The sequence below is a fragment of the Marmota monax genome, unplaced genomic scaffold (genome assembly GCF_021218885.2).
Source record: "Marmota monax isolate L192 unplaced genomic scaffold, Marmota_monax_Labrador192_F-V1.1 WCK01_AAM20220418_F8-fsc00596, whole genome shotgun sequence".
Taxonomy (NCBI): domain Eukaryota; kingdom Metazoa; phylum Chordata; class Mammalia; order Rodentia; family Sciuridae; genus Marmota; species Marmota monax.
The window spans coordinates 66,229-88,406 of NW_026692069.1; the positions used below are offsets into that span (position 1 = coordinate 66,229).

Consider the following 22,178-nt stretch of genomic DNA (forward strand, 5'->3'; position numbering starts at 1 on the left):
TTCTTTAGATAATCAAATACTTAAAGAATTGAATGAATTTAATCCTGGAAACATTCTTACATGTTCTGCATGGTATATCCTTGTACTGTTCTCTTTGCTACTAATTCTCTCTTGTAATTGAAGGATGACGAGCCTTTAGAACAAGAATTTGGGGACTTGAAATAGTGACCCATCACCTACTTTTTCAAATTAAGAAGGGAAAATATGTGGGAAGCCACTCTGAATGACCCACACCTTCCAGTACTAAAGCAAGAAGCTCTGACCAATCACTACATTGGTGGTGACTTGGCATTGTCCCAACTCAGTTAGCAAAGGTGTGTCTTTAGATGTAGGTGTCACCCCTGGGGTTGAGTTACACTCACCTGTCCCTTGTAACCCTGCCCCTTCTGGCCTTTTTGGATAGAACTTTCTAAAGAACAAGAATCCCCCCAATAAAAGCCCACTTCCAAAGGTACTCGTTCTCTCTCACCAGACTCTTGTGACTTTCTCTTGATTTCCCTTTTGGGGATCCTGAGGCCGATAGTGAAGAAGCCGTCCTAAAGCTTGTTTAAAGGTAAAGGGTGTCTGTGTTTTTATTTGGTGTCCCTACAAATTCACACGAGTGATCTTAAGTTCAGGTGCCCACACAGGTTGGGGGCAGCAGAGATCCTTTTGCCTCAGCCTCCTGAGCTGCTGGAATTACAGGCATGTGTCAACATTTTTGGCTGTGGTAAACTTTTGAACATGACTTGTATATACTCCAGTGTCTCATCTGAATAAGAACTTTGTTTTTTTCCTGTGTGGTGGCAGGTGCTTCTGTTTCTGTGAAGACCTAAAAAGGGACAGGTGTAATCTGGAGTATCTCATAAGGACTCAGTGGTAGAGGAGTTTGGAGAGACTTTGCCATATACTTTCTATCTTTTAATCCCCAATGTAAAATAACCATGATAAATTATAGAATAGAGTGAAAAGTAGCCAAAGTCAGATTATATATAAAATTATATAAATTATGTGGGAGGCTAAAATGCTCTATGAGTATGGCTTTTTCCCCTCACCATAATTATTGGGCACTTGTTCCTGGTTATAGTTCCCTTCTGGTTGTTCAAGGCTAAATAGGTATTTGGTTTTGGGCAAAAGTATTTTTCTAAATTTTTAATGTGAGTCTAGACTCCTGGGGTCTTCAATAGTGGAGTTGGCTTCTTCAGTATTTTAGTTGTTTTCTACCACACATGCCAGGCACCAGGATGGGTCAGTGTCCAGCTGACCACATGGCTTCCTGGGCAACCATTGGGATTGACCAATGGCCATTCCTTTCACAAAATTTGCACTGGTGGCCCCTGGTTTCTGGGGTATTAAAAGACCCTGTGTTGGGAAATTGTGTTGCTCTCCAAAATTACAGGGCCCTTAGGAGTTCTCTCATTGTATAAGGTACAAAAAATTGGGAGGTACCAGGAATTGAATCCAGGGGTGCTTAAACAATGGGCCACAATCCCCAGTGCTTTTTTATTTTTTATTTTGAGATAGGGTCTCATTAAATTTCTTGGGGCCTTGCTAAGTTGCTGAGGCTGGCTTTGAACTTGGGATCTTCTTGCCTCAGCCTCCTCAGTTGCTGGAAAAAAAGGTGTCCACTACTGGGACCAGAATGTGTAGGGTAAATTTGAGAGTAGTAATTCAAGATAGAGAAATCTGGGGCTTATTTTCATGTTCTTATATCTTACCTATAACTGTCTTAAGATCACCATAATTACAAACAGAAAAAAATAAATAAAGATCTGATTTATGCGAATACTATTCTCCAAATGAGCTGATGTTTCTAAAAAAATAATGGAGATATTTTAGTATGTTTTTACTATCTGTTGCATGGAACCTTTAGTAAACAGGAACACAGTAATATCTCTGACTTATTACCATGATTCAACACCTAACATGTTAAACATTAAAAATTTTTACTTTTATTTAGTGGGAAAATTTATACACAATGTGAATAAACTATTTTATAATCCACTGTAAAGTCTTGAAATTATAGACTAACAACTCTTAGGAACAAGTCTTCTTCTTCTAAAAAAAATCTAAGTTAAATTGTTTTCTTCAGTTTTCAAAAGTGAAAATGTTGAGAAGTCTTTGATTTATAATAAATTTACATCCTTCCAGAGTCAAGTTTTCTGCACTATTTTATAGTACTTGTGATAATTTCTTTATTTCTCCCACCTCACCTAGGGATTTTTAACAAATTTTAAAGAAAAGTTAAAAGAATTTTCTCATTTCCCTCTCACATATATCAAGATACAAAGTACAGATAAGGGCTTTGCTATATTTCTTATATTTCTAAAGATGTTTTCTTTATTGTAGATATTTTGCTGTTTTTTAAGGCATATATTTCAGGCAAATATCTTTCCCAATTCCGTATAGGTATCAGGTTTCTAATGTTAAGGAAAACTTGAAATTTGTGTAAAGGCTTGGGCACAGTATTTACACTGTTCTGGATTCTTTGCACATGAATTCTCCAGTGATAAGCAATGTTTGAGCCATTGCTAAAAGGTCTGCAACAGTTTTTACATTTGTACTACCTCTCCTCATTATTATTGGCTGGTGATGAGTAAACCATACTAAAGACCTTTCCGACATTCTTCAACTTGAATCTCTGCATTATGAATTCTCTGGTGCTGGGTAAGGCTTGATTTATACCTAAAAGCTTTAACACACTTATTACATTTGTAGGGCTTCTCTCCTGTATGAAATCTCTGGTGCTGAGTAAGCCCTACTCTTTGAGTGTATCGTTTGCCACATTTTTCACATTTGTAGGGCTTCTCTCCAGTATGAATACTCTGGTGATGAGCAAGGCCTGCTCTTTGAGTATATTCTTTCCCACATTCTTTACACTTGTAGGGCTTCTCTCCAGTATGAATTCTCTGATGTCGAGTAAGAAATGAATTACACCTAAAAGCTTTGCCACATTCCTTACATTTGTAGGGCTTCTCTCCAGTATGAATACTGTGGTGTAGAGTGAGGTGTACTCTTTGAGCAAATCCTTTTCCACATTCTTCACATTTGTAGGGCTTCTCTACAGTATGAGTACTCTGGTGTAGAGTAAGACCTGCTCTTTGAGTATATTCTTTCCCACATTCTTTACATTTGTAGGGCTTCTCTCCAGTATGAATTCTCTGGTGTTGTGTAAGGTTTGATCTTCGATTAAAAGCTTTGCTACATTCCTTACATTTGTAGGGTTTCTCTTCAGTATGAATACTGTGGTGTAGAGTAAGGTGTGTTCTTCGAGTAAATCCTTTCCCACATTCTTTACATTTATAGGGTTTCTCTGCAGTATGAGTACTCTGGTGCTGAGAAAGACCTGCAGTTTGTCTATATTCTTTCCCACATTTTTTACATCTATAGGGCTTCTCTCTAGTATGAATTCTCTGATGTTGAGTAAGATACGAACTACACCTAAAAGCCTTGCTACATTCCTTACATTTGTAGGGCTTCTCTCCAGTATGAATACTGTGATGTAGGGTAAGTTGTGCTCTTCGAGTAAATCCTTTCCCACATTCTTCACATTTGTAGGGCTTCTCTGTGATATGTATTCTCTGGTGTTGAGTAAGTTGTCCTCTTTTAGTAAAACTTTTCCCACATTCTTCACATATGTGGGGCTTCTCTCCCATAGGAATACTTTGGCATTGAGGAAGGGTTGAAAAATTCTTAAGTTTTTTTTCACATTCCTTACATTTGTATGCTTCTTCACTGCTATGCCATCTCAGGTTTTTAGAAATTGTTGAGCAAATATTAAAGGATTTGCCACATTCTTCACATTTGTAGGATTTCTGTCCACTATGAATTCTGTGGTGCTTAAAAGAGGGTTGTTCTTGATTATAAGTTTTGCCACATTCTTTAAATTTGAAGTGTTGTTCACTGTTATGGTACCTGTGGTGTTTGAAAAGTGGTGTGGAATTCCCTGCTTGACCACATTTCTTAAATTTGTAAGGCTCCCTTCCAGGTTGAGCTCCACTATACTGAGAAAGACTTGTAGTTAGATAAGAAGGTCTCTCATATTCCTCACAATAGCAAGGCATCTCTTGGCACTGAGTACTTGGATGGTGATTTGGGCATTGAGAAAAGATATTCTCCCATTTCTCATTTTTGTAAATGTTCTGTGCACAATGACCACACTGATGTTCTCTTTTATTGCAACCAAAGCTAAAGTTGTTATGAGTTTTGCTACATTCATGCTTTTTCTCTCCAATGTAAGGGCACTGGTAATTGCTTAGCATAGAGACCTGGCTGAAGGTGTTGCTTGTTTCATCACATGTATTACATGCTTTCCAGAAACCTATATCTGAATTTTGATTAAGTAGTATGGAGTACATAGGGGCCTTTCCACAATCATTAAAAGTGTATGTTTGGGCAGAAGAAGAAATCTTTTGTTCATTGCAGAATGATGGAGAGATTGTAAAAACATTTTCAAAATCAGCACTTTCAGAAACTTGTCCTTCAGTTATAAATTGAATACTTTTGTGAGCTATTAAATCTTCTTGAGGACCGTTGATGGTATTAAGGACATTTTTATTAAGAATAGTCACTTCTAATTGGTCTTGTCCTTTATAATATGATTTCTGACCTTCACTGTTACCTACACTGTTCTGTATTTTCTTTTGTTGTAAATGGTCAAGTTTGCAATATTCATATCTTCTCTTTATCACTTTTATAAATAAATGCTGTCTGCTGGGTTCTGGTAAAATTTTCTGAGTATGATGAGAGGTCATGGCTGAAAAAATGCAAATAACAATTATTTTACATATTGGTCTGAGAATATACTTTACAAATCTAACATAAAATTATAGCTGTCAGGACATTAATATGGTGGCAGATTGAAAGTCATCATTACTCCATAAATATATGAACTAAATAACAATGGATAGACAAATTTTCTTTGTGAGAATTATCCAGTGTCTAAGATGAGTATACTATTAATGAGAGTATTATAGCAGAGGAAATTCACAGTATCCAAAGGAGTATATCACTAAAAAGTGTAATACAGCGGAGGAAAGGAAAGTATATTATTCACTACAGGCCTTGAGAATTCACCATTGTACAATTAGTAAAAATTAACCAACTCCCTTCTTCTCTCTCAATAGGAAAAGGGAAATGTAAAATGTGAATATTTTTGGCTTTCTTGAGGACTGCCTGAAAACCACTTTCTGTCTATCATGAGAAAGACCTAGATATAAGAGATGTTGGATGACAATAACACAGACATTCAATAGGGGCAAAGAGTGTATGGTCTCAAAGGAGAAATATGAAAAAATCTTTTTAGTGGTAAACATACATCATACACACTCACACACACACAATCCTATGTCAGTATTACCTGGATAAAGTCAACACATGGAGATCAAGACAAATGACTCAGTTTTTAATTTTTATAACTTTGGTTACTTATGAATTTATTTCATTTACAAATTAAATTGCATGTGTTTTCTAAGAATTTCATGGCATTTGAAAATATAAATAAATGATGGCATGACTAATTGTAGCTAAGGAACATTTTATATAATCATCATTTTAGTTCATAGAAAACATTGCATTCATTCTACTATCAAAAATATATACATTGGCCAGTGTGGTGGTACAAGCCTCAAATCCACACAACTCAGGAATCTGAGGCAGGAGGATCCCAAGTTCAAATCCAACCTGAGAAAACAAGTAATGCTGTAAGTGACTTAGAAAGACCCTGAATCAAAATAAAAAATAATAATAAAAGGGCTTGGGATGTGGCTTAGTATTTTAGTGTTTCGGGGCTCAATACTTCTTTTATCCTTTAAAATAATACATTGCGGTCTTTCACCAACACTCTGAAAACACAGGAGCTGGTAACCATTTTACTCTCTGTACTTCTGAGTTCCATATGTGAGTCAGATGAGGCTGCAAATTACTTTCTGTGGCTGCCTCATTTCCTGTAATTCAAAGTCCTGCATATTCAGCCCTTGTCACTTTAATTGACAAGATATCTCTTTTCTATTGGTAATTGATTATGTATAAATACCATCTTTTTTACCCATCTAACCCCTGATAGGCACATAGGTGGGAGTCCATGTCTTGACTACTCTAAACAATGTCTGCACTGAAACAGTAGTGGAACTCTCTCTTCCACACACTGATTTATTCTCCTTATGATATCTATTTAGAACTTGCATTTCTGGATCATAGTGTCATTCCACTTTTAATTTTTTTATGTGTGGTTCTTAGGATAAAGCTCAAGGATGCTATACCAATGAATTACAATCCAAGGCCCTTTAAAATTGTTTGAGACATGGTATGACATGCCTCTTGCATGTCTTCCCAATTACTTGGGATTTCAAGCATGTAGCACTGTGCTTTCTATTTTTCAGTTCTTTACTAACTTTTATATTGTTTTCCAAAATGACTATTAATCTACTACTGGCTGGCTTTTATATGGACAAATCTAAAATTGTACAATACACAAAGAAAAATGAACACTTGGCTAATCAATGGGAAAAAAGTGAAACACAAGTAATTGAACATTAGGAAAGTAAGAGTTATGAATTATCCAAAGCACCTAAATAACCTTTTGAAATAATTTTAGTTTAGTGAACTAAGCAAGAACACAGAAAACTGAGAAAAATTCAGACAAAAAGTCATTACTATAAACAAGCAAAAATCATGTAGTTGAAGACTTTCTTAAGAAATAGTGTCTGAGAGAGTCAGGGGGGGTGGGCACAGCTATAATCCTGTCAACTTGGGCAGCTGAGCCAGAAAGATCACAAGTTTGAGGGCAGCTTCAGCAAGTTAGTGAGACTGTCAAAAATTAAAAATGAAAAGGGATGAGGCAAAGGGCGGTAGAAAGGCAACTGAGTTCAATTTCCAGTATCAATTTTAACAGCCTGAGAAATTATTAATAGGAGCAAAAAAAAGAAGTCCAAATTAAAGAATCTAAATTATGTCTAAGTAGAAACAAACAAAAAGACTCAAAGTTCGTTGTTCTCAATTATTCAGTGGTCACAAAGAGAGAATCCTGAGAGCACCAAAAGAAAAATGTGCAACTAAGAAGCATACTTGAATATAATTATTAGTCAATTTGTTAATGGAAGCTTTGCAATACAGAAAAAAAGTGGGGAATAGCATCAAAGGGGTGACAAAACAAAATTATCAACTGAGAATACTACAATCAGAAATACTATACTTCAACATCAGTAAAAATAAAGACTTTAAATATGTATAAAGGCACCCAAACATTATGCCTACTTGACCTCTTTTTCAAAAAATACTAAAGTGAATTACTCATATTAAAAAAATAAAATAAGTGTACACAGCAACATAATGCATATGAAATTTTAAAGCTTTCTTACTAAGGAAAATTCATATACCAATATATAATTCAATTTTGCTGGACTAATGAGTCATAAAACTCTTTTTCAATAGAATTTGAAACATAAAAACATAAAAATCATCATAAACCTCTAAATATGTATGGAATATAAAAATAATTGTGTCATCAATAACATAATTTTCAAAGGATACATAAATAAATATATGTATTTTGTTATGAAATTGAAGTCAATTTGTTGCTAGTTAAAAACCTAGTGTAAGCTTAAAATTATTTTTATTAAAATATCTAAGTAAATGACAAAATACTCATAGAATGAAGGGAAGTGAAAGAGGAATCAATTAATGCCATGATAACAATACATGAAACACAAGATAACTCAATTAAAAAAGAATGGATAAGAATTATAAGAAGCAGAAGAAACAGATAAAAATTACAACTGTATGCAGATTGCCAGAGACTAAATCTAAAGGTGCAATTTGAAGGCAAAAGTGTATAAGAATATTACCCACAAAAGTGATCAGAAACTGGTTTGAAAATGATTATCATATGTGAAACTTACTTTAAAAGAAAAACTTAACAATGTATTTTATCTCAAATAAATAACAATGTATTTTATCTCAAATGTAATTTTATTGGCAAAAGAAACAAAAATAAAATAAAAAAGAAGCAAATATAATTGTATTGCCAATAGAAACAAAAATCAGACATAATTTAATTTCATCTTCTCCTTAATTTGTGAAATATTGGAAATAGCCATAGAATTATAAAATGTAGGTTAAAAAATGGGAAAATTAAACTGATGTGAGGAAACCTACATTATAACTTGAAATCTACTGTATAAAATAAAATACAGACAAGAAAACAAAAATTTAACCAACAAAATTCTAAATAAGCATGGTTTACAATACTTTTACATAACTGTAGTTTCCACCTGTGTCCTTGTAATTAAAATGAGCAGTCATTGTGAAACACCAACATACACTCTATGGCAGAAAAGTTAAACAGAGTATTCATTATAAGTATACCTAATGAGCTCTGCTAAGGGAATTTCAATTAATAAAAACAGTTTAAGGATATCAGAGAAACTGCTTTCTGATACTAATATATTACAATGAATTCACCTAGAGGTCTCCAGAAATGTGCACAGATTTAGGAGGGACACACCAAATAATGGAAATGCCTTCAGATCATGCTGACCCTCAAAAGCAAAGGGGAGTGTTTGGACTGTTAATTTAACTGAACATAGACATCAATTGGGGAGAAGGAGGAGACTAAAGAGGGACCCATGCTCAACATAGGACAGTAGATGTCTTTCTAGGACAGCACAAGAATTAAACCTAAGCACCTGAAAGACCAATTCTGTGGCATAATAACTTCTCCACCAATATTTGAATTTGGCTTCCTCCTTGCCTTTGGACCTCTCAATTGTGTTCTCTGTTTCATGAATTTCTGCCCATCTGGGTATATAGCTCAAGGCTCTCTCCTTTGCACCAGGGGAGGGTGTCCAAATACAGCTTAGAGGCAAATGTTCATTACAAATTGAATTGACTGTTTGTTGGAATTATCACTGAGAGTATTGATGCTTCTATTCTGGTACCACAGATGGAAGAAATTGAATTTTGACATGTAGGTCACATCATTCTATATCTCTGAATTACTGTAAGTACCACAAATTTTAAGTGAAGAGTATATATCACTTCAAGAAAGGGAAGAACTAAAAACTAAAAGAAATGGCTTAAACATTTTCTTCTCTGTAACAAAAACTGCCCAAGCCTTTTTCTTGAAAGCAAGAATCTGAAACTCATTCATGAAGAGAAGAAGTTCCCAGTAGAAATTCTGTGAGAAGAAAAAATTATACAATTAGGAATAATGATTCATTAGAAATTCTGAAGGGTAGCTCTACTCACCCAAGAAGACCAAGTTTCTGTAGTTCTCTAACATCACATCTCTGTATAAATTCCTCTGAGCAGGCTCCAGGTATTCCCATTCCTCTTCAGACAAATCAATGGCCACATCCCTGAATGTCAACAGTTCCTGAAACAAGAATAGGTAAATTAATAGTACATTGACCATTTGATAATTCACAGAGCTTGTACATTTGCTGAAGATGAAATGAGCATTAGGAGAACTGACTCTTAACCAGTGATTTCTGAGGGACACACCAAATAATGGAAATGATTTATTATTCAAGAAAATACTTTGTAACAGTGATATTCTGTCATCAAACTCTGAGGAGAGTGTCACAAGTACACAAAAAAGTTTTATACTCCAATTTTATAAAATAAATTGTAAAATTGAGGTAGCAACAGAGAATATATACATTTTAATTGTGATTTTATATATCATAAGATAAATTATCTATTTCTCAGAGAAGAAAATTATGGTGGAAAAGTAGGGTGATTCTAAAATTTTAAGTGCACATCCATGAACCAGAGGCTTACTAAAATGAGGTTAATGTCTGTGAGCTGCAGGTAGAATAAAATGAATGCCTACAGGACTGTGGTCTATTTCTAGAGAGCCACTGTCTGCATTAAATAAAAGGCAGGCAGAGGCGAAATTCCCCAAAGCAAGCCACAAAAATAAAAATTATTAAGGGGCTGGGGCTGGGGCTCAGTAGTAGAGTGCTTGCCTAGCATGTGTGAGGAAATGGTTTCAATTCTCAGCACCACATTAAATAAATAAATAAATAAATAAAGTCCATCTACAAAAAAAAAATTAAAAAATAAAAAATACTAAGAAAGAAGAGTTTCTTGATCAAACATGAATGTTTATATAGATTATTTAAAAAATCCTACCAAAATATCCAAAGACAAAGAAAAAAATTACTTTATAGGGAAAATGTGGCAGACAGCATTCACACCAAGCAAATAAGGTTAAAAGAGTTGTAGAAAAAATAGAACAGATTGATACAAAGTGTCAATCAACATAAAAGGACACATCAACATTGCTGTGATATCTGTAGCCAAATCAAAACTAAATGACATAATAAGTATTTCAGCAGACTTTCCATGGCATTGTAGAGATTGAGTCTCTTCTAATCATTCTGTTCTTTTAGGACTTACTTTGTTCTTAGGGGCAATGAATGTGCATTTTATTAAGTTTTCTGTATTTATAGATAGTGGAGCATCCAGATGGAATGTAAATAAAGCAGGGTTCACTTATTCAGCAAATCTAATGACCCAGAAACATCCCCAATGGGAATCTAAGATACCAAGACAATCCAATGTCCATTTATCAAAAAGAAAACCTTTTGAATCTCACAGGTCACGTATGCCTGGCCTGGCTTTGATGAAAGTGAAAGAACAGAGGACTCCTGATAAAGGGGGGACATGTGCACCATATGTTTTAAACAGAGTTCAAGTTGACTGTTTTGATAAGAAAGTGAAGCAAAGTGGATTTAAACATGTTAAACATAATACTGGAACAGTGGAGAAGTAATAGTCTGCATGTTCCATAGTAGTTTGAGAAGAAAATTCAAGTGTGCAAGATTAGCAAGACACCAGAAAACTAAAACTAAAGAAACCCTACAAAGAAATGGTTAAAAATAAAAAGAAAGAAAGTCTTAACATAATCCTAATGGGATAGCAGTGGGAAAAGTAGGTTATACAAAACTCAAAAGTAGTACAATCAAGCAAAAATATAAAAAACGATTCTAAGAAATACATGGTAAGATTATGAGCAAAAAACGTGGATGTGTAATCGATGTGATTCTGCAATCTGTATACGGGGTAAAAATGGGAGTTCATAATCCACTTGAATCAAATGTATGAAATATGATATGTCAAGAGCTTTGTAATGTTTTGAACAACTAATAATAATAAAAAAAGGAAAAAATGATTATGAGCAATGACTAAATAAACTGACTTGGTTTTTCTTTCTGTTTTCCCTTTATGTTTCTCTAACCATGGGGAAAATTAGGTCAGAAAAGACACACAGAACATGGAATGTGGCAGAATATGCAGCAGGTATTAAATCCTAAAAAATGACCAACTGAATTCATTGACCCATCCTTGCTATTCTTCTACAGCATCATATTAGAGATTCACCCTTCCTGATTAGGGCATGGTGGTGCACAGTTGTAACCCCAGCAGGGGATTACAATTACAAAACAGACATTTTTAATGTCTGTTTTCTGCAACAGAAAACAGGAAGCTGAGGCAGGAAGATCAAGAATTCCAATCCAGGTTCAACAACTTAGAGAGGCTCTAAAAAGTTTGGTGAAACCCTGTTTAAGATAAATGTAGAAAGGGGCTGAGGATGTGGTTCAGTGATAAGTGCCCCTGGATTCAATCCCTAGTACTCAGAAAAAATAAAAATATAAAAAGTCTCCCTGCTGATTATAACTTTGATGATTACCTCTATGTTAACTATAACCATCCAAACAGTCACAAACAAATAATTGAACAGTTTGCTCTTAGTGGACAGAACAAAATATTTGTTAACTTAATATTGGCTTTAATTTCCCTCCTGCCTCTAGCCCCATTGAGACTGACTGACCTCAGCCCCAGCCAACACACACTCTTTTTCTGTCCCCTTCTAAGTACATGCTGGCTTCATGGTAAAGCATTCTTTGATCTTATATCTGAATTTTCTTTTGTTGGTGGTATTACTGGGAATTAAACTAAAGGGCACTTTAAAACTTAGCTATATCCCCAACTCTTTCTATTGTTTTGACCTTTCATGGTTTCACTAAGTTCTCCAGGCTGACCTTGAACTTGTGAGCTTCTGTCCTACATGTCTGTGTCCCTGGGACTACTGGCATCCACTACATTGCCCAGCTTGATCTAAACTTTCTATTCTTCATCAACCCCACCCACTCCCACCTGCCAGGTGTTCCATTTGCTTCTCCCAAGGAATGTGTCAGGGTCCTCTTCATGCTTTGAACATAACCCTTGCTCTCTTCCACTGAGACTTATTTTAAAACTGACTTGGTTTTTTCTTTCTGTTTTCCCTTTATGTTTCTCTAACCCTGGGGAAAATTAGGTTAACCTACTTTGTGTGTTACGTCAGAACTTAAGCCAGGTTATATGTCCTTCAGCTCATGCTCCACAGGAACCAAGAAATACAGACTTTACAGCTGGCACTGGAAGTTCTAAAAAATATCTCTCTCAAGGCTAAAAGGGAATTATGACTCCTGACAGCACACAGCCTGTGGGTAGACTTTGAGTCACTACTTTGAAACCTCTATTCACTAGCCATTGGAATCACAGCTTCTGAGACAGGAGTCCCCTCTATTTTTCTTTTGGTAGCAAAGCAATAAAACTTTCTTTTTATTTTTCTCAAAACCTTGTTCTCATTATTGGATCAGGACTAGGGATAAGGACCAAGATTTTGCTATCAGATTTAGTCACCATGAAGAGAACTGAGAGTGCCCCTCCAGCCTTCTCAGGCAGGCCTGGCACTCAGAGCAACCCCACTTCCACACTGAGGATGCAAGGTGCTGATTAATCCATTGACAGCTGAGTCTGGAGAATTAGACAAATTAGTGCATTTGTCTCAGGTTGTCCTGGATGAAGGGTAATTGTAAGTAAAGGAAAGGTCTGATGGGTCTTTCCAGGAGCTGCCAAGGATACTTGGCTTCAAGGACCTCTTGTCTTCTCTTCATGAATAGTGTGGGTTTTTCTAACATGGGTCTACTCTGGGAAAAGGAAAATGAATGCAATGAAATCATGCCAACGTGGACATCTGGCAAGCTCCTCCTGTGTGCACACTGAGACCCTGGAGTCTACACATCAGGTCCCCTACAGGGGAACATCTGGTCCCTCTATCTGTGGACATCTATGGCACAATTGGTGTCAGAGTTCTGGTAAAATAGCAGCTGGGGACCTAAGAGATGTTTCCCCAGCTAGTCTTTTTTAAGGGGTTCCTTCTGTTGCCCCTGGTTGGGGGATCCACTCTGGTTGTCTCTTTTTTTTTGAACTGAATGTCACTGGCCCTTTAACACATAGACAATAGTGCATTGATCCCACCTGTAGACTCTTGGAAACAATCCTGGCTGAGTGGGCCACAAATAGATATAATTCTGCCTAAGGAAAAGCTGATGTTTTACTGTATCAGGCCACTGAATGACTTTCTGAATTGTTATATAATTTTGCTACTGGAATTAGTCTGTCAGAGATAGGTAAATGGAAGAAATTCTACATAGGCAGGTATCCATGCAGTTACATAAGGAGTCCGACTGGCCTAAGACTAAGTTCATGGTATAACCCTCCTGTGTGCAAGAATAGCAAGACACCAGAAAACTAAAGTTTGCCCAGCACTGTTTCTTAGCCCAGTTCCAGGCATCTGCAGAACATCCCACTGTGGGTCAGAAAAACCAGCCTTATGTCAGAAGATAATTTCCAGAAAAGCTGCTGGGGTTTAGAGAAGTAAGTGAAGATGACTCGGACTGTGCCCTGCCTTCAACCTCCTTTGCCCAACCTGGGGAAAGAGACATAAAAGAACATAGCAGTGGCTGTTGAAACTTCTGTATTATGACTTGAGACAGGGATGGTCTCCTTTTCAGGTTTACAGGACATTCCACTTGCTCAGGGTACACTCAGCAAAGGGGAAGAGCTATTATTCCTATGAAAATATCCCATCAGCCTAAATTTACAGGAACATGGACAAGATAAACAATGGCAGAAAGAAAAACAGCTGTGGAGAAAAGCAGATGGCCAGAGTAGAGAGAAATCTCCAGCCTCACAGGCTCTGGACAAAAGCATCAGCTAAGTTCTGGTTAAAAAGGCCAAAGGCCCTGGGCTCCCCAGGCTTCACTGCAGCCACACCACAAGCACAGGGCTCATGACCATGTGGAGATAGATAGGAGCCACTTGTTGGCTTCAGAGCCAGGTCCAACCTCCAAGTCCTTGTCAACTGAGGCCAGGGAAGTTGAGGAGAGGAGGTATGGTAAAAGACAGTCCCTGGCCACGTACCTAAAGCTCTCTTTTGTTTTAATTGGGACTTAGAGTGTTTTCTGAGGCAGCTCCCCATAACAATACCCACTTCCTTTCCATCCCTCCCCTTTTCCCCTTTGCCCTATCTAGAGTTCATCTAATCCTTCCATGCCCCATCCCCAGCACATTATGAATCAGCACAGCATCCTTAAATCAGAGAAAGCATTCGGCATTTTTTGTTTTGTTTTGTTTTGTGTTTTTTTTTTTTTTTTTTGGGGGGGGGGATTGGCCCCAATAGGTTTTTCACTGTGATAGTCCAGCTTATAAAGCTGCAGAATGCTAGGCTAAAATTTTGGTGGCTGATATCCAAGAGACAAGAAAAACGAGTTTAGAACAGGACCCAACCTAAAGGAGCTCTCCCAAGGAGACCATGAAAGCAGGATCCCTTGATACCTTTTTGGGAAATTCCTTCAGGAATCCATGGGACAAGGCCTTTGTCTATATTCACTTACAATTAAGAAAATAGACATTCTCCTCTCTCTGAGTGCCCACAAACCCTAATTTCTCTTCTCAAATTCTTTTCACCTCAGATAAGTAGGACCACATCAGGACAGAGGCTAGGAAGGCTTTTTAAATTCTATTTTAACTCTAATTCTTTGAGTTTCTGATTTGGGTCCAGTGTGCCTATGTTAATATGTTTCCCTCATTAGACCTATTTTATCTAATTATAGAGTGTTTTTGTTGTTGTTGTTACACTCTACTTTGCTCAGTGATTAATTTACAAGAGTTAGCTCTCAATCTAATAGGTTTAAAAATGCTGCATGGCAATTGATCTTTGTTTTGTGTATGTGTGTACACTAATGATTGTCATGTCTACTTTTGTTTGGTTAAAAAAAAAAGTTTAAAAACGATTTTTGTCTTCACTAAAAACAATGTTACTTAAAGTCCCAACAGGTATAAACAAATAAAAGTAAAGATGTCTTTAAAGGTTACTGACTCACAGTTTTTGTTTTAAGGTGGTCAAATGACTGATAAAATGGTGATGTCTATAAAATGTCTATCATCTATTATTTTCTAGAATTTTTCTTCATCAAGGAAGAAATGGCTAATGCTGTTCAATACATTTATCTGATATCTTGATTTTTAAAAATAAGTAAACTAGATTTGACATATCTGTGATTAATCATACATGTGTTTGTTAGAGACATATGATTAATTTACAAAGATAAAGTGCTAACATTATATATAGTACCAAATACTCTTAATTTTTTAAATTTTATGGGTGATATATTTGATTATTGTTTATGTTTTTATAAATAGGTAAACAAACAGATAAAAAGTTAAAAGCTTCTAGGTATAAAAAGTACTTAGTAAAAAAAGAAATTGTTTCTAGGTAAGAAAGTCTTTATGTGCTAAAGTTGAAATACATTTACATAAACAACAAGGGGGTCGAATTCAATTATAAAAGATATATGTAAGTGAAGGGTAAATTTTAAAGGGTTTGTGTGAACTAAGTTGTTTATATGTAACTAACACAATCAGTTAAACCTATTCAAGCTTTATTTCTAAAGTCAAATATTAATGTACTAACAAAAACCAAAGTTTAATATATGTAAAATGACAAGGATTTTTTAAAACATTAATTTACTCTTTTTTAAAATTTTTTAATTTGTTTCAATTAGTTATACATGAAAGGAGAACACATTTGTGCACTTTCATATGTCATACATAGATGGGACATAATTTCTCATTTTTCTGAGTGTACATGTTGCAGAATCATATAGGTCATGCAGTCACCTATACATAAAGTAATAATGTCTGTTTCATTCTACTATCTTTCCTATCCCCACATCCCTTCCCTTTCCCTCCCATCACTTCCCTTTATCTAATCTAAGGTAACACTATTCTTAAGGTTGTGTCTGTTAAGTTTAATTCTCTAGAAAAACTAGTCTTAAAAAATTAGGGTTTGTACAACTCTGGCTAAACAGCAACTATTATTTTAGAGTACTGCACTACATTACAGAATCTAAACTGGTTAATATAAAACTATCAATGTAATTGTGGTACAATTACTCTTCTTTGGATATTAAATGTGTTCATATCTTCAAAATATACAAGTCTTTAAGGTAGAAGGTTTAAAAGAATATTTTATCAAGCTGGTGTTCCCCAAACTAAAGTTGTCTGAACTAGTAATTTTAGACTTATATGATAAAAAAATTATGGGGGATTTATTTATATCATTTAATGTTCTGTAACTGAACCTAAACCTTATGTTATTTTTTACACTGGGGTGAAAATATAAATGTATTTCTAAAAGATAATGAAAGGCTGATCTGTTTAAATGTTAATAATGTAAAACATAAAAACATTTTGCCACTTTTCCACAAAAATAAAGTTAAAAGCTCTCCTAGCCTTTCTTTGATTCATGTTTTAGATTCAATGGCATATTGTGTTAGCTACCATTCATATAGACCCAGGAAACAATATATGTAAACTTTATAAAATAATAATTTTTAAAAAAGGCAAAGATCAACTTCAAAACTAGAACATTTTAGCTAGGACTTGTGAAGAGCTCCACCTTACTACCTGTGCCTCCCACCTTACTACATGGCCTTCAAATTGGGCAGACTTCACTCACTTAAAGTTATATTCCAAAGATTGATTTTATTGTCAATTACTGTGATCTCAAGCACAGAATATAATTGTATAACTCAGTCAATGTTTAAAATTATGTACAAACTAAGTATGTTTTTATTCTCATTAATTTCACTTTGAGCTTTTCTTATAAACTTTAACTGATATGTGTTAATGCCTTACAAAAGTACAACTTTCAATATAGTAACCTAAGTTAATTTCAGATATTAAGCCATTATTTATAGACAGATAGTATATAATATGAAATTCCAGTACTAATACAGACCATACAGACCACAATTAAATAAAAGGGGTAAAAATTACTGTAAAGTTATAAAAATTATTGTTAAAGCTCACTACATTTACTTTAAGACTGGTAAGGCTATCTTGCTAGATGTTTACAATTAAGGGTTAAAAATCAAGGTTAAAATAAAATGATCAAGAAAACTAATATTTGACTCTTGCCCTCTGAGTCAGCTTGATCCCAGGGAAAAGGGAACTTCTGTTAGAGCATGGCAACTCTATGTCACATGACCCCTCCAACAAGAGGGATTACTGGGATTCTAGAAAAAGAAAGCCAATCAGTTCATATATAGCAAAAGAGGAGGCCCACTTGAAATGGGAGACATTAATTATGCTTCCAAGGGAAGCCACATGGTCAGGAAGATCTTGACTAATCCTGGTGGATGGCACTAGTGGAGCTAAAAGGCTACTCATCAGTTTCCTGATAGTGATCCCCAAGGGAAATAGGCTGACTCTCAACAGTAGATAGGAACAAGGTCATTTGGGCCAACTTGATCTTAAATATCGAGCAAAAATAGTTAAAACCAAAACAGCCAATTCTGGACATTAAAAAAAAAAGTTATTTTAATGTAACTTAAGATGTACACTTGTGTTAGCCCCCCCCCACCGCAAAACCAATAAGACTGGAAGTGACAAAAGAGAGATTCTTAGGCAGGAATGCCTGATAACTCTCAAGAGAAACTGCCAAAGTCAAAGTTTTTAGTCCTTTTAAGGTCTACAGATCTTCCTAACCTCCTACACAGGTAGGCTTCATCAATGCTAGTTGATTATCTAGCCCCAAGTAACAAAGGTAAAGCAGAAAGTTTTGTATCAATCTCATTTCAGTACTCAAGTCTTTTTGTTTCTCTCTCATAGAAGCACCCACCCTTAGATGACCATACAACATGTTCTTCCTGAAACAAACTTTTGCCATGGACCCATGGACCAACCCAGTTTCTAAAAGGGGACTCCAAACTGCTTGCGCTACCCTACATTGTCCCCTCTCATCTCTAAGCAAAAAGAGTGGTCAAAGCCCTTTTCCTTTTCCATAGGAGTAGAAAAACTAGAGGGGGAAATGAAGCAAGTATAATAGTCGCAGTAGAAAGGTAATCAGGTCAGATCACCAAAATGGACACTAGTTTGGGTCCAGAAAGTGGAAGGCTGCCTCCAGGGAATTAAAATGTTAATGCCACCAGAGCCCTTCCTCCACCCTTACCTGTCGCCACCCCCTCGCCAGCAAGGAAGACACGACACAGGATTCTTCTTTCAGCGGTTTATTCAGGCCTTAACTCTAGCTTTCTCTCAAGCGCGCTCCTCCCCAAGCACCCACACACAGCCTAATAAAGCTTACTCAAGTCCAATCCAAAGCTGCCACTTTTCTCATAGGGTGTTGAGGGACAGCGCACCAACTTTTCCTAATAAGGAGTTGTTTACCAAGATCTACAACGGAGACCGGCGCCATCTTCTAATGGCGGCAACGGTCTACAACACGGCTCACCACAGTTCCCCCTTATCTCTTAAAAAACAATGCAGGTGAAAGTAGAGGTCCTATCCCACTGTGCAAACATGGCTGCAATGTATGGCTCAGTCCCAAGGAGGCGCCTTCCCTAGATCTGACACCATATCAGCCGGCGCCTTTTTTCGTGGGACGGGGCGTGGACGTCAAACCCGTATGCAATAGGACATGCTTCCCTTGAGGTCCGGAGATCGGATCACTCAAGTGCAGTGCCTTGCCTCGCATCCTGCATCGTGCTGACGGCGAAAAGGAAGGGGGATTTTACAAGTAGCCGGTCAGTGACTATGAGGTTGGAAGTGGCAACACCATCTCTCAGCCCCTGAGAAAACGAAGGGTCCAAAGCATAAAGTGCAGAACCAGCATGGAAGCCCGCCTGCGTGCAATGGCAACAAGGCCTGCAGAGTGCATGGGCCTTCCATAACTGGGAAGGCAGGAAGAGGAGGGCATGCCAATCCCAGTGCAATGTCAAAGATAACTTGGGGTGCAATGGCCAAAACCCGGGAAATTATTGCTTAAGTTGCACAAGCCAAACTAAAAGCCTGGAAGATCATAGCCTTTTTTTGGCTATGACGAGCTCTTAGGCGACAGAAAAGCCACAGACAAAGGACAACCCCAAAACAACACATCGCTCCAAAAATGCCTACTCCCACCCATTCCTTAAAGAAAGAAAAAGCAGAAGACAGCCAATTCGTAAATTGGCCCAATGTCACAGGGTCCACACGAGTGTTGTTCAACATGGCAATTTGTGTCAGTTGGGTCTGGATCAACTTCTCTGCTTCCATGGACCAGTTTCCGGCCAGGTACTGTCCGATGATTTGAGAGGTATTTCTGGAATCATTAAATCTGAGAGATGTTATACATAGATGTGCACGATGATCAACACAACCCAAATGTACTAGGTCTGACAATTCCTCAATCTGAGCTTGGAGGAGATCCACCCTTTGATTAACGGCCAAAATTCCTGATAAAATATGTTGATTGATTTTACTTTGAGACTCTAAAATGCTGGAAGTTTGTTGGATGACCTGATTAACCGTGGCCGCAGTCTGCACTTGACTAGCCATGGCCACTCCAGCAGTGACCGCTGCAGCAGCAGACACTGCAACCGCTGTCACAATAGCTGCCGTGATTCCAAAATCCGTACGGCTCCTGAGCACCTCAATAATAGGGAAGGAGTCCGGATCCGCAGTAACCGGAATCGGGACGAAAGTCGGGATCTTCATAACAACTGCCGTGCTCCAGGATCCATTCCAACACTCAGACAAGACACATGTACAATTAGAACAGTCAGTCATATCCGATCCTGTAGTATTGGTATCATTGATCAAAAGGAACAGAAACGGAGAATGAAGACAGACTGCTGCAGGGGGCAGTGTAGCATTGGACACCTGAGAATTGTATGAAATGTTTTTAAGCCTCCTACCATTATCAGTGTCCTGTACAGAGCCAGACACATTAAACAGCCAACTCTGGACTCCTCTCAATTGAGCCAGAGCAGAGACATCGGCTGTGGCCCCCTTTTCATTGGAAATCAACCATTGAAACCAAGACCAGCCTGTTCCTGTAGTGGAATTAGCCTTGGAAGAATTATACAAATACCTTTTAAGAGAAGGGGAAAGAGAGAAACCCACAGCAACTTGGCGCTTCTCCCAAGAATGATCTTGACAAGGCGTGAATGTCGGGGGGAAAGAATAGTACGGGGTACAATAAGGAGAGGCCTTAGAATAAGTGGCATTACTAGCATTAGAAAAAGCCACTGGGAGTGACACCTGGGAAGTTATAGCCAAAGTGGTGATATTCATTTCGGTCGAATTTGTAGTCTCTCCTGAGCCCTCCTTCATCCCCGCACTCACTTGGCTAAGCACCGCAAACAAGATTCCCAATGAGACCCTACTGTTCTGTAAGGGGTCCTCCCAATTGGTCAAATTGTTGCGCTGTAAGCGAATACAACGGGTTCTCAAGAAACTGAAGCAGAAAGTTTCCGTGATATTAACACGAGAAAGGTTGAAAACCTGTTCCCCGTCTCCTCTAGGGGAGACACAAGGGGCAGACATCTCACATGAAGTAGAAAAAAGAGTGGGGAGGACACTAGAATTTTTATGGACCGGCATCGGCATCGGCCATGTCCGAGCTACCGCCCACCACTGCATCGGTAACATCTGGACCATCATCGTCTGTGATAGAGCCAGGATACTCAGCAGAATGAAGGGTCTCATCATTGGACTCTTGTAGGGTCCCCCGTTGTTGGTCAGTTGTCTTCGAGACTTTTCTCGTTAGTCGTTCAGGGATCCACACCGGTTCCGCTCGGACCTGTGGGAAAACACAGACAGAACCTCGTGCCCATGCCAGCACGGGATCAGGCCCATACCATTGTCCGGAAAGGACATCTTTCCACTTAACATACCCAAAATTCGGGGCAGAGGGCGAACAATGCCTATCTGCAGCAGAGCGCCCTTGAATGTCCAGATTTAAAAAATTGATAGTAAATAGAGCCAGGGAGAGGCGCTCTTTCGGGGAGTGGCCTAAGCCAATTCCCCCTTTTTGTTTTAGTAACATCTCTTTTAGAGTCTTATGAGCGCGCTCTACAACACCCTGGCCTTGTGGGTTGTAAGGTAAACCATGGACAAGTTGGATACCCATCTGGCTGCAAAAGGAAGAAAATTGTCGCCCAGTATATGCTGAACCATTGTCCGTCTTAATGGACTGTGGTAATCCCCAGGCTGCCCAAGCTTTCAAGCAATGTGTGATAACATTTCCAGCTTTTTTTCTAGACAAAGCAGAAGCATAGATAATGTCAGAACAAGTATTTATAGATATATGGACATATTTAAGTTTACCAAAGTCAGGAACATGAGTAACATCCATTTGTCATATAGTTAAAGGCCGTAAACCATGAGGATTTATGCCTATAGAGGGAGGATGATGTAAAATCACACAATTAGGACAATCCAACACAATCTGTCGAGCATCAGCACAGGAGATGGTAAAGCGTTTTTGAAGTGCTCGTGCATTAATATGAAACTTACTATGAAAGTTTCTAGCTTGATCTAAGGAGGAAATAGGGAACACCCAAGAAGGACGAGTAGCAAGATCTGCCTGGGCATTGCCCGCAGAAAGAGCACCCGGTAAACCTGTGTGGGCTCGAATATGCAAGGGGTAAAAACAGGCGGAACGATTCCAAATCAATGTTTGAAGATGGAGAAAAAGGGAAGACATTACTCCTGATGTGTGCATGGAACCCACTGTTTCTAACACCTTTAAAGCTTGAACTACATAAACAGAATTTGAGATTAAATTAAAAGGAAATGGACATTGTTCAAAAACTTTTATGACAATTTGTAGCTCCACCCATTGTGGATTACCAGGAGCAAACTGATGTTGGATAGGAGGCTGATCATTTACCACATAGGCTCCAATACCAGTCTTAGATCTATCTGTAAAGATATTTGGAGTTCCTGGAATAGGCGTAGAAGAAGTGATTTTAGGGAAAATGATAGGATGTTCCTTAACAAATGTAATAAGAGGATGTGATGGATAGTGATTATCTATCTCT

The 22,178-nt window shown here is 37.5% G+C and overlaps 1 protein-coding gene across 2 annotated transcripts in view; it reads right to left on the reverse strand.

Moving 5' to 3' along the window:
• Positions 1 to 1,908: 1,908 nt before the first annotated feature.
• The window catches only part of LOC124099504 (zinc finger protein 345), a 38,797-nt gene continuing 18,527 nt past the window's right edge, over positions 1,909 to 22,178 (reverse strand). Inside the window, exons 2-3 of one of the 2 annotated variants that reach the window (XM_046454648.1) lie at positions 9,226 to 9,352; positions 1,909 to 4,735 (exon numbers count right to left, since the gene is read on the reverse strand). In XM_046454648.1, coding sequence (XP_046310604.1) covers positions 2,586 to 4,735; positions 9,226 to 9,352 — 2,277 coding nt within the window. In that variant the 3' untranslated portion in view covers positions 1,909 to 2,585. Of the gene's footprint in view, positions 4,736 to 9,225; positions 18,224 to 22,178 lie in introns of those variants that run through there. The other variant, XM_046454641.2, reaches the window with a different exon arrangement.